The following is a 12721-nucleotide window of genomic DNA, read 5'->3' on the forward strand; positions in this document are numbered from 1 at the left end:
TTGGCCATAAGTTTCCCTCAGGTATCATTGTTCTGCTCCACGTGACGTCCTCCTGTTCAGTTTACCAGATCCCACTGGACCTCCCTCCAGGAGGAGCGAGGATCCTGGCCGAGGATCTCTTTGGAATGTTGTCGTCGAGCTGCGCGCCTGAAACGAGGAAGCAAGGAACAGGAATCAAACCAGTTCAGCACTTACTTCTTATATGAGCTGTAAAACCATGAAATTATTCAGTTCCAGTCAGATTTTTCAGTTTTTGATAAAGGTAGGATTTCAGGCACAAGTCAGGCTTGACTTAAAACATCCTTGATTTGATTGGCCTCAGACATTTGATCCACCAATGTTCTGCCTAGTTTCCACAGTTAAATCTTTTAAATCAAGATGCTTATAAGCGTAAGATTATATATTTTTTATTTCGCTTACATTTTTGTATATACTTTGGTTCATTTAAAATAAAACTTTTAATTATGTCAAGTTTACCTGTTCGTTTATGGAAGTATTAAAATAATATTAGTGATATATAATGAATGAACTGTCTGTCATGTTAATGTATGAACGTTGCCTAAAGGTTGTATGAAGTTTGTATAAAAGTAACGTGAGGGGAACGTTCTCTAAAGGCTTTATGAAGGTTGCTGCATGGGGAAACGTCTAAAACATGCAGGACAAGGGCAGGGAAACACTTGTTCTTTCATAAAAATGTTCCTTTCACTTTATTTGTTTTTCGTGTGTATTCTTAAATATATTCTATTTTTGGATTTCATTTTTTTTTGCCACAGACGGTCAAATGGTTCCTTCATGGACCTTGATTTTCTCCATGAAAATAAAAGGTCATATCCAGTTATATAACAACCTAATCTTTTAAATGACTTGGAATACAGTGTAAACTGGTTTTTCAACATTTCATCCCCCGCAACAAAGTAGACAAAGACCTCAACTGCAAGGTGTCAAACTGTAACGGTCACTACAGCGCCCTCATCGGTCCATTGTTTTAATTCAAGTGACCAAAATCTTGACTGGCTGTAATCCAAGTTGTACCAAAAACAAACCATGTTAGTTTTAATAAATGGACCCAACTTTGCAAGTATATTCTTCTGGACACAAATGACACAAATAAAAGAACAAATGTCCTCCTTCTCACCAGACAGGCTGAAGCCGGACTCATGGAGGTCCCTCACGCCTCCGTGCCTGGTGCATGGACGTGTCGGAGTGTCCACATCCGACGCCCCGAAATCCCTCTTTCCTGAATTGGCCAGCGCAACGACGTCACCCGTGTAAGGCTCCCGCTCCACGGCTTTCACTGCCTGGCACTGGTCGAGCAACGAGACAAGAGACACACACACGTGGACAAAGGTTCAAAGGACATTTCATTTGCACATCATCAACATCATCATCATCACTGAAACGGACACTTTTTTGTGTCTGACACCGATATCACAAACATTTTAGAAGATTTTTGTTGTTTAGCTGTTAACTTCACATTTGTGTAACAAAATATCATACTGGCAAAAAGAAGAAATAAAAACAACCCAAACGTGACTCAGCTAAAATGCTTTTGCTGCTTTTTATTTACTTTTTTGCAGTCTGTGCATAGTGAAGCATTTTTATATATATATAGAGGATTTTTGGATTGTATTGAATGTTCCATTTTCATCAGTCCATTATCTGATATCCTGACAGTATTTCTAAGCAAATTTCATGATCACATCATGTTGTTTTATATATTATATATATATACAAATATATATATATATATATATATATAATATATACATATATATATATATATAATATATAATATATACATATATATATATATATATATATATATATAAAAGCTAAATTAAAAGTGCCTACGATAGGTCGACTACCAAAGCCAATCAATAAAATAATAAAAGGATTTGATAGAAGGGTATTATTTAGTTAATTTAAACCTTTAAGTCTCAACACTGCAAATGGAAAAAGTGGTTACTTCTTCATCAGCAGTATCATTTATATTAGAGATAGTGATTCACTTATATATTTGAAAAAAGCAGTAGTATAAATAAAGAAGCAGCAAACAGCAGTATTAAAGTGCTGCAAAGGTAAATTTGATTAGTCATAGTAATATTTGAATAATCAATACATTTGAGTGTGAGATTTCTGGTTCTGGTTTCTTTGCACGTCTTTAAAACTATTTAGGACGTAGTAATTATTGACTGCGCTTAATACTATATCAGATTAACACTTGTGTAGGAGCCATGTCTCATCTTTACTTGAATCACAAATTCACAAAAGTCCGTCTCATACCTTTTCCCTCTGAACCATCTTCTTGTAAAGATAATCTGGAAAGGTTCTCAGAGGGCAAAACTTCCCAGAGCCTTCGGCACATGTAAACATGTCGTTTTCGTAGACCAGCCGCCCACGGCTGATGGTGACCAGGGGCACGCCGTGGCAACGAAGGCCTTCGTACAGGTTTATGTCCCCTCCCTGGACCTGGTTGTCCACAGAAATGGTCCTGTGCGAGGACAGGGATGAAAGAAAGGGATGAGCCACTTTATCCAGACACACACACACACAAAAAAACCTAATCATCCTCTGAGATATGGGATAAAAGCTGTGGCGAGAAAAGCTGCTCGATGAATGGATGGATCCAGTTTCATACTTTGATCCCTCGGGGTCCCAGACCACGATATCAGCATCTGCTCCCGCGATGATCCGGCCTTTCCTGGGGTAGAGGTTGTAGATCTTGGCCGCATTTGAGCTTGTGACTGCGACGAAGCGATTCTCGTCCATCTTACCTCCGATCTGTGAAAATCATAGCAAATACATGCGTAATAAATCGTGGGGATACATACACAGATATGTTTTTTCAAGGTTGAAATCGATAACCTCAAAAACAAAACAGGTGTCCTGTTCTTGGAGGATCTCAGCAGTCTGACAAAGAGCAAACGAGCTCCACGTACCACTCCTTTCTCCCAGATGACGCTCATGCGGTCCTGAATGCCAGGGAGACCGTGGGGAATCTTCGTGAAATCGTCCTTACCCATGGCTTTCTGTTTGACGGTGAACGGACGATGATCGGAGCCCACGACGTTCAGAGTGTCGCTGATGGGTTGGGACAGAACAAAGGAGAACATCACAGTTACACATCATACGAGTAAGAATTGTGTTGCATTTAAAGCGTGAATGTATATTCTACATACTTTCCCAGGAGACTCATGAGGACATTGGGAGTATTGGGGTCCAGACGGAGGGGAGGCACCGTGACATGGGCAGCAGCGTACGCCCAGTCCTGATGATAGTACTGCATACCGTTCAGAACAGTGTGGGCCGTGGTCGTCTCCCCGTGGACGACTTTACCTGTGGACAATATGGACTCACAGTCAACCACTCAATATTGGTGTTCTGATACTAAAATACTTTGGTAATTCATCAATGCTTCAAGTGAGGCAATTTAGAGTCTTTGATTAACCTAAGCCCAATCTGAATCAAGGTTATAATAGCTTTGGATTTTTCATTCGTTTTTTAGAGTATATAGTATTTGCCAGGTGCAAGATGTAAAAAGGTATAATAAGTATTGTGTCTTCCATTGGGGAGAACATACAAATACATGTTTCTGAACTAGATTTCAAGACAAAAACAGCCCTGGGAGTCACTTTTTCATGGTTACTTTACTTAAAGTAACAGTAAGATCACATTTTTAAATAGAAATGTCTCACCTTGCATCTTTGCTGTAGCCACTACGTCTCCTGCAGACATGCTGGACACATTCACCAGATAGATTGGACAGTGGGCCTTTGACAAAACACACAAAAGGTACATAATCCTTTATATAATCAACGTTTATTTACAGAATTAACAATTGAATGCAGCCCGCCACTTCATAGCAAGTTATAATCCTTTTATAGACTATAGACAAAATATAATACGAAACATCATTGTTAGCTATTGTCATAAACAGGGAGTTTAACATTTTATTAATAATGACTAATGATATGAGCTAGTTTTTATTACAGTTATCCATGTGTTTTTTTAAACTTAATTTACTTTGTTGTTGTTTTTATTGTCAACTGTACTTTTCCGTATCATAACAAAGACTTTTATTTTGAAATCCTATGAAATATCATCATGAATATCTTTGATTTTAAGCGAATTTCCCACATAGTTTAACTTTAACTTAACCCCTGGTTTAGCAGGTATGACTTGTACCACATTCACCATTTTGGATTAGCAAGTATAATCTTAGAAATAAGGGTTTTCCAAAAGTGTTCTTCTACAAGGGCTGAGGTTCTACCTGGAACCATTTGTTTTTCAAGGGTTCTTGGTGACGCCCAATTTATACTCCTGCGTAAAGTGCTCTGCGTAGCTACGCAGAGTCCTCTGCGTCGACGCAGAACCTGTCGAAGAGCCTCTGCGTCGTCTCCGGGTGCACGGAATATTTTTTAAGTGTCCGTCACTCCGTCAAGGGACTACGGAGACGGCAAGAGCTGCGATTGGTCCTCAGGACAGGCTGAGCTAAGCTGCTCTGTGCCGGCTCTCAGTGCGCTCCGGGCGTCCTGACAGAGGCGGAGCTGATCCCCGCCGATAACACCGCTGCCGAACTATAAATACGTCATATCTTAACACACACAGCACATGTTTAGACTCTAAATGGCCAATTTCTCGCCTCAAATTATCTTAAAACTGCGTTCCGTGACACAGAAAAGTGAGAAACGGCCACTTTTTCAACAACAACAGTCTTCCTCTCTCTTTCTTTCTCGGACGCCATTGCTCACTGTAGCCAGAAGCACAACAACCTTGCGCAGCGACCCCTACTGATCGGGCGGGAAATTGCAGCGAGTGTCCGTCACCACGACGCAGAAGTATAAATGCTCGAGGCGTCTCCGTGGTGACGCAGACGGATAACGCATACGCAGTCGGAGAAGTATAATGTGGCCTTTATAACACTAATGGTTCCAGTTCCAAGAACCATTTTGATCCAGAGAACCCTTTAAAACCCCTTTCCTGAATAATGGGTTTTTAAAGGGTTCTTGGTAACACTAAGGGTTCAAGGTCGAGCTGGAACCCTTAGGACAAGCCAAAGAACCTTATATGGTTTGGTTTTACTCAGCACTTTTATTTCCAAGATAGATATTTGTTCAAAATTCATTTACTATAGCCATGATTCTAAACCTGAAGGTTCCTGAATTGGGGGACTTTAAATGTGAAAAACACAGCTCAAATAACAACTAAATTACATATCAAACCCTCCGCCACTTTGTCCAAAACACACTCGACTAACATTTTAGCATACGGCTAAAATGAAATTAGTAGTAGTTTGAGAACAAATCTATAGCAATGCTGCACATTTTTATTAATGTATTAATGTGTTGTTGTTTTTTATGTGAACTTTCACTCACCCTGTTGGCGATGGTGATTGCCCTGTGGGTTGCCTCTGCTTCCAGCTGTGAAGAAACACACACATCTCAGTATTCTAGACAGCAAGTTAGGGAGGAAACTCAGATTCATTTAGGATTAAATCATACCTCTTCAGGCCTGCTGATTTCAATCCCCTCCGGTCCGCTGATACCCAAGTCCAGTACTTCTTTTGCACCCTGCAACCAGAAAATGAAAACAAATCCGTGCATATTACAAACTATAATGGACGGAAATATGAATGAAGTGGTCGTAGTGAAAGTGTCTGTAACCTCTGCCACCAGCTCCCCGTTCTCAGCGTGGACTCTCGCGATGGCTCCGATGTCCTTACAGTGTTGCAGGGCCTGGAACAGCTCGCCGTCTCTCAGCATGAACGTGTCCTTGTAGGCCATGAACATCTGAAAGGAATTCACTCCTTTCTCTCTCACCAGCTTCTCCATCTCAGCTTGTACCTTTAGGATAAAAAAGGGAGGAGAGAGTGAATGAATTCTACTTGGAAACGGTATCAGGTTAGTTTTAGCTTTAGGTTTAGATTCATCTTTGAAAAGTCTGTCGGAACACATTCTCTGAATATTGGGAAAATATAATCCAAATAAGACAAAAATAATCCAGTTTGCATGAGGTATATTGAAAATAATTCATTTATTGTGTGTTTTTAGACCATAAAATGGTCTAAAAATAAATAACTTTTTATATATATATGTTATATATACGGAAAAGACTGATTGGTTTAAAACAAAATCAAGTTAAAGTACAAGTATCTTTACCAGAAGTTGAAGTCACTTCTTTCTTATATTACTCAAGTAAAAGTGTTAAAGTATAAGATATTCTCTGTATTTAAGTATCAAAAGTACATTTCTAAAATAAAATGTACCTAAGTTTTAGAAGTAAAAGTTAAAAGTTAAAAAAAAAAGTGAGGATTAGGTGATGGGGCGAGTTGTCTTTCATGTGGAAGGTTGTGAGTTCAATTCCTGACTCTGGTCTAGTCTATATGTGTCCTTGAGCAAGACACTTGACCCAACAAGACTAGGCAGTAACGAGTAACAAAGACAGGAGTAAAAGTACAAATTGTAAATATAAATAACAAAGTAAAGTACAGATGCGTGACTTTTGTAGTAACAACACTGCGTGCAGTACCTTGGGTCCCCACCAGGTGACTCCCACGTGCAGAGCGTAGTCACAGCAGACTGTGGAGTCGGCCAGGCTGCGGCACGTCTCGTACGCCTCCAGCAGAGACTCGTTCTTCTCTGGCAGAACGTGTCCGATCACCATCGTCGTGCCACCAGCGAGAGCCGCCTGCAGGAAAACGCAGAGCAGTTTAAATGTAACATCCATTCATTGTTCCACGTATTGCTTCTGTCACTGGGAATAATCATTTGTGAATCGAGTTGTGAAACTTGAAAAGCACATCTTTACATTAACCGAAATTAAATGAACATTATGGAGTCCATGAATACTGAAGAGACCATAAACCCGCTGACAAGCACGAACACAGCTACGGCCAGGAACATAAAAATAAAAGCCTCAATAACCGTTTATGCTCGTCTTTATTGTTATGAGCAGTAGACTGAGAGATATTAGTCCTACAGGACCAACTCAGCCTCACACTATGAACATAACTGCATACAGAGTGTTCTTTACAGTAACAGTAACAGTACTAGTGGGACTTTTACTTGAGTAGAATATTTCAGTACTCTTTCCACCTCTTCCCCTCAGGTGACCAAAGCGCCTTTACAAAATAAAAGTATCACAGACACACAGCAATAAAAACAGACGGTGAAACATCTTCATGAAACATAAATCAAAGCATGAAAAGACCAATTAAAAACACACTGTAAAAAGTGAACTAACAGAATTTAACTAAAAGAATTAAAAGAATAAAAAATCGAAATCTACAGTAACCAAACAAGTGAAGTCAGGGAGTGTGTGTTTGTGTTTTAAGTGTGTGTCTCAGTGAGCATCTGTCAGCTGACCCTAGAGAGTGGAGCACTGTGTGTGTGTGTGTGTGTGTGTGTGTGTGTGTGTGTGTGTGTGTGTGTGTGTGTGTGTGTGTGTGTGTGTGTGTGTGTGTGTGTGTGTAGTAAGAGCGGCGGGGGGGAGTTTGTCTGGCAACCATTGTCTTTACGCACAATGGTGCGAGTGAAAAGGCTTTGCGACAGCCTTTGCAGCAGCTCCCTGGTATCCATGGAAACGGATAGTCATCTGCATTTTGGAGATGCAGATGGACTGAATTGGAGCATGGGCGGTGGTGGTGGTGGGAGGGGCTAAGAAGCCGGTGACAGAGTAGTATGGCAAATATTGTCTGACGCCACGGTCGACCAGACTGGACCGTCCGCTCACTAGAAACACACGGATGCCAGCGCGCGTCGTGTTTCTGCTCCCATTATCTCAAAGTGCTACAGAGTGATGAGTCATGATGATGCTCTGAAGCAGAGTGGGACATCCCGGTTCTGGCAACTCTTTATCCTGCTAATAAAAGCGGCGCCGAATCATCTTTGCATCGTCGGCGAGAGACTTTAATGTCACAAAAAATCAAAACATTGCAATTGGTGCTGATATAAGGTGTATCTTTTGGGCTGCAGCTTCAAATTTAAACAGGATTGATCCCATGGAGGTTAAACCATTGCAAACTTAAGAAAAGTGCTATATAATAGAAAACGATACAGTTTAACATGTCTAACTGTTGTTGTGTGTAGTTACGTCCAAAATTACTCACATATTGTGTGTTACAAAGTTAAGAAACTGACATCATCACTTCAAAACCAAGAAACATTACGGATTAACCTAGATTGTGATCATCCCCAGCTAACAATTTTTGGTTCTGGGAACGTTCCCTGAAGGTTCCTGTGGTTGACATGTAAACGTTCCCGTAACCACTTTTGTTGTAGGAAAGTAACGTTAAGAGAACCGTTCTGGGAACCTTTAGAGAACGTTCTCTAAAGGTTGTGGGAAGTTTGTGACAAAGTAACGTACTAGGAACCAAATGTGCGACCAAAAACTGACAGAGTCAACCACAGGAGAACCTGCGGGGAACCTTCAGGCCACCAAAAGGTACTGGGAACTGGACATCTGGACAACGTTCTCTTTTAGTTGTAAAAAAATATAACCAAAAAACAACCAAACGGGAACATTGTGTGGAAACCACGGCGCAACCACTGGAGAACATTTCAGTTTTTGGTTCCCTCAACGTTTAGTGAACGTTACACTCCTACTTAACCCTGAGGGAACATTCTCTAAACATTAGATTTTGGTTTGGTTATAACTAACCTTAGGAGAACCTTAGGGGAATGTTGTGTGTTACTAGGGCCAGCAACAAGACAATAATAAGAAAGTCAAGTCAAATCAATAATTCTATGACAGAAAACAACATTTCTTATCTGTCCTTCCTTCATGTCCAGCAGGACGTTACCTTGGTGCCGCTGTAGTAGTCGTCAGCCGTGGTGGCGTTCATGAAGCTCTCCTCCAGGTGCACGCTGGTGTCGATGCCTCCGGGAAGGACCAGTTTCCCTGACGCGTCGATCACCTTGGCCCCGCCGGGGATCATCATCTCCTTCCCCACCTGCTGGATGATCCCGTTCTCGATGTAGACGTCGGCCTCCTGGGTGCAGTCGTCGTTCACCACTTTGCCGCCCTTGATCAGGATCCGCACCATCGCTGAGCTGGAAGACATGGCTATAGCTCTGTGGGGCAAAGAGAGACACAAGCAGATTTACTTTATTTCTTCCCAGTTGCAGCTGCAAAAACACAAGAAGCGAAACTGTTGTGTCCTGAGACTAAAAACGTTTATCATAAAACAGAACATGTCCCAGCACCTCATTCTGACACGGTGTAGTAAAAGTACAGAGGAGACAGAAGAACCGGTGCTGCTGCTGCTGCTGCTGCTGCTGCTGCTGCTGCTGCTGCTGCTGCTGCTGCTGCTGCTGCTGCTGCTGCTGCTGCTGCTGCTGCTGCTCTGAGACTGAACTGACATCAGCTCTGAGTCTGAGTGGACCGTGTCAGTCACCGCCTGTGACCCGAGGAGTAATTGTGGATCACAATATGAGTGAAAAAGACCATTATTCTGTAAAGACTGATGCAGCACAAAGCTACTCGACAATGGCGTCCACTCACTCGGGCCACAGACGGTCACATTTACACTTAAACGTGCTGTATACGTGCTAGAAAACATTGATTTAACATCGCTTTTAACGTGATAGAAAGAGTGAAATTATCTTTTTTGAGTTGGTATATATTCATAGGACAAGTGCAAGGTGCTGGAAAAGCATTAAAAATGGCCTTGAGCTTTGGATAAACTGCTTAAAAATGCTTCACCCTGACAACACAGAGCATTGAGGCTGCTTTTTTCCATCCATTACTGTGATAAAACATATGTACAGAGGCTATAAGAATGTGCAATATAGAGTGTATTGTGTATTTTCACCAACTATACAAAATGACACCTGGGCAAAAAGTACAAAATGTTTTTTTTAAAAATCAGATTGTAATTTGTGAAATTTTAGTCTAAAAGTACTATTTTAGAAATTGCAACTGTGAACACAAATCCAGTGTGGTTCATAGTCAGGAGTTAGTCCAGTGAGTGGAGAGACTTATAAATATCTTGACACAGTGCTCCAACACTGAGTCCATCGCAAAATGGGGACAACAGAGAATCCACCTGAGGATGTGGAACTCTTTTAACGTTCTCTTGTATTTGTTGCTTCAGTGTTTTTTTTATTACTGGGGTCAGAGGTCATAGACACCTGTGTACACTCTGGGAGATGGGTTGTTTGGAAAAAAGGCCGTTTGCCGCTGCAGCAGAACTAAAGGTAACTATAAATCTTTTCATACTCTCAGCTATCAGACAAGTTCACTTGGATCTGAGTCGATTTGACTAAATTTGGTCATCTTTGTGGTCAATTTTCCTCATTGTCATGAATATACAATCATCATGAATTTCATGATGAATGTACATGGGAAGCTACAGATTAATTTTTGCCGTTCTGGGACCAATAAAGTTTTCTGAATCTGAATCGGAAAGTCAAAAGGGCATTTAGACTTTTCATTTATGTCACAAAATAAAATTTGCTGAGCTGATTTAAAAAAAACAAACAAACAAACAAAAACAGAATAAATTAGAAACATTAAAAAGAAAAGTAATTATGACCTTAAATCATTGTTGATGTACGTTTTTTTGTTTGTCTATGAACACAAATGGCAAAATGAAAAAATATCAAAAAATATCATTAGTGTAGTATAAAACTACTCATAATGATAATAACATTAATAATGATAAACAATAAGTGAAAATTAGATAGTAGAAGTCTAAAAATAAGCCCAGTTATTTAATGCAGTTACTGGCAGTGATTAACAATTCATGAACAACAAAGATCTGCCTCTTATCACACACTGATTTCCTGTGTGTGTGTGTGTGTGTGTGTCTCTCTCTACCCTGCGTGATTGCGTGTATGTGTGCGTGCGTATGAGGGTGCGGCAACTTGACTGCATGGACTCCTTCTCCTTCTCACATCCACAGTCTGATACACTGGAGGATAACGTGCATAAGATTCATATTAATGATAATAATAATAATAATAAGTTACATATCTTAGCTTTTATGCATCTATTTCAGCAGACCCGGAAGCAGCTGCACACTATAATACATGTATTATTACCATATTATCATATTACTACCTGCAGTAGACTCACTGTTAAAGTTACAACCAGGTGAAATGATGTCACTTTACTTGCACATTATTACACTTTTGAGTGAATTATTATTATTATATTCTAGTCGACTGGATTTAAACCACGCACATTTCAACGCTCGATTATAGCGGGCACATCCAGTGACACTTCCCCACTGAAGTGCGACTTGACACAAAGAAACCGGTCTCTCCATCCGGTGACACACACACACACACACAAAAAAACCCCGGCTGCACAGATTTACTATCGACCGAGTCCATCCTCCTCCTCCTCCTCCTGCGCAAACAGCAGCTTTAATTCTGTGCACAAACTGCACAAAAACACTGTGGCCTCGCAGGTGCAGCATCTGTGAACATCCAGAGATGATGATAAAGAAGAGGAGGAGGATGAGGAGGATGAGGATGAGGATGAGGACAGGGAGTGTGGAAACAAAGTCTCCCCGCACAGGATTGGAGCACAGATTTGCTGCAGCCAGAGGGAAACATCTTACCTCCTGCCTGTGTGGATCTCCTTCCTCCTGCTGCTGCTGCTCCAACCGGCTCACACTGCAACACAACCCCGTGGATGGCACTACACACACACTACACACACACACACACACTCACTCACCCACACAGACACACAGCAGATGGATGGGTGCCTTCCTGGCCGGTGTGGGACCAGCAGCAGACCGCAGCATCATCATCAACAAACAGCAAGACACAAGGCGCACTTCCGTTCATGGCTTTTTCAAAATAAGATCTCCATCCAACATGCTTAATTCAGTTATCAAAGAGAAAAAACGTATTTCACTTTAAATGACAATAACTTATTAGGTTGAATTCAAATAATACAATTACAATTACAGTAATGTTATTATACTTTCAGGTCACTTTTCTTACCTTAATAACTGTGTTGAAGAGCCAGTTTAGATTTTAACATCCACAGGGTATTTTCCATCTTTTCCATCCTCCTCAGTTTTTGCCATTCTTTCTTTGTTTTAAGGCTTTTGACATGCAATTTTTTGCTACTTCTGGATCTTGATGGGTCTTCATCATCTTTGTCCTGCTCTTAGGTATTGTGTTGCTTTTCTTGTTCTTCCACCTTGGATGTTTTATGGCTTCCATAATGTTGCATCACCTTCATTTTCTACATCAGTACAACAGTTCACCTTTTCTTAATTGTCGTCTTCCATCACAAACCCTTGCCGTCTTTGAAGAAAGATAAATAATTTCACTGTCCACCCTTATTTAACAGTATCACTATATTTGCATCTCTGACTAACATTAAAAAAATAATAATAATATTAATAATTAAATGTATTTTTCGGGTTAACTGACACGCATTTGTTATGCTTTTACTTTGTAGGGCTGTAATCAGACTTCCGGTACCATTCTATCTGTCTGCTGTGAACTTGACACCGCTCGCGCGCTCCAGGCCGTGAGATGGCGCAAAGCTCCAATCAGCTGCGGTGACTGAAGGCTTGGTCGCCTAAGCAACCAATTACTTTACGCTTGGGGCGTGTCCGCCACGAGGGGGGCTGTACCACTATGCGTGAAAGAGGGGTGGAGATAAATTAAATATTTAAGATCATATTTTTGAACAATTACTGTCTAAATATAGGGTTGAACAAACTCTACAAGCTTTAATTAAATGTATTAAGTAT

The 12721-nt window shown here is 40.8% G+C and overlaps 1 protein-coding gene across 1 annotated transcript; it reads right to left on the minus strand.

Annotated features, from left to right (window-relative positions):
* Positions 1 to 61: 61 nt before the first annotated feature.
* On the minus strand, positions 62 to 9061 carry dpysl5a (dihydropyrimidinase like 5a; the record flags this gene model as incomplete). Its single annotated transcript, XM_083885832.1, has 12 exons — positions 62 to 147; positions 1136 to 1304; positions 2284 to 2491; positions 2639 to 2781; positions 2940 to 3081; positions 3180 to 3336; positions 3696 to 3771; positions 5376 to 5420; positions 5502 to 5570; positions 5664 to 5843; positions 6529 to 6687; positions 8801 to 9061. The coding sequence occupies 12 exons, from the start codon at positions 9059 to 9061 to the stop codon at positions 62 to 64; spliced, it is 1695 nt and encodes a 564-aa protein (XP_083741958.1).
* Positions 9062 to 12721: the final 3660 nt, after the last annotated feature.

Source organism: Microchirus variegatus (genome assembly GCF_963457635.1).
Source record: "Microchirus variegatus genome assembly, chromosome: 2".
In the NCBI taxonomy this organism is placed as follows: domain Eukaryota; kingdom Metazoa; phylum Chordata; class Actinopteri; order Pleuronectiformes; family Soleidae; genus Microchirus; species Microchirus variegatus.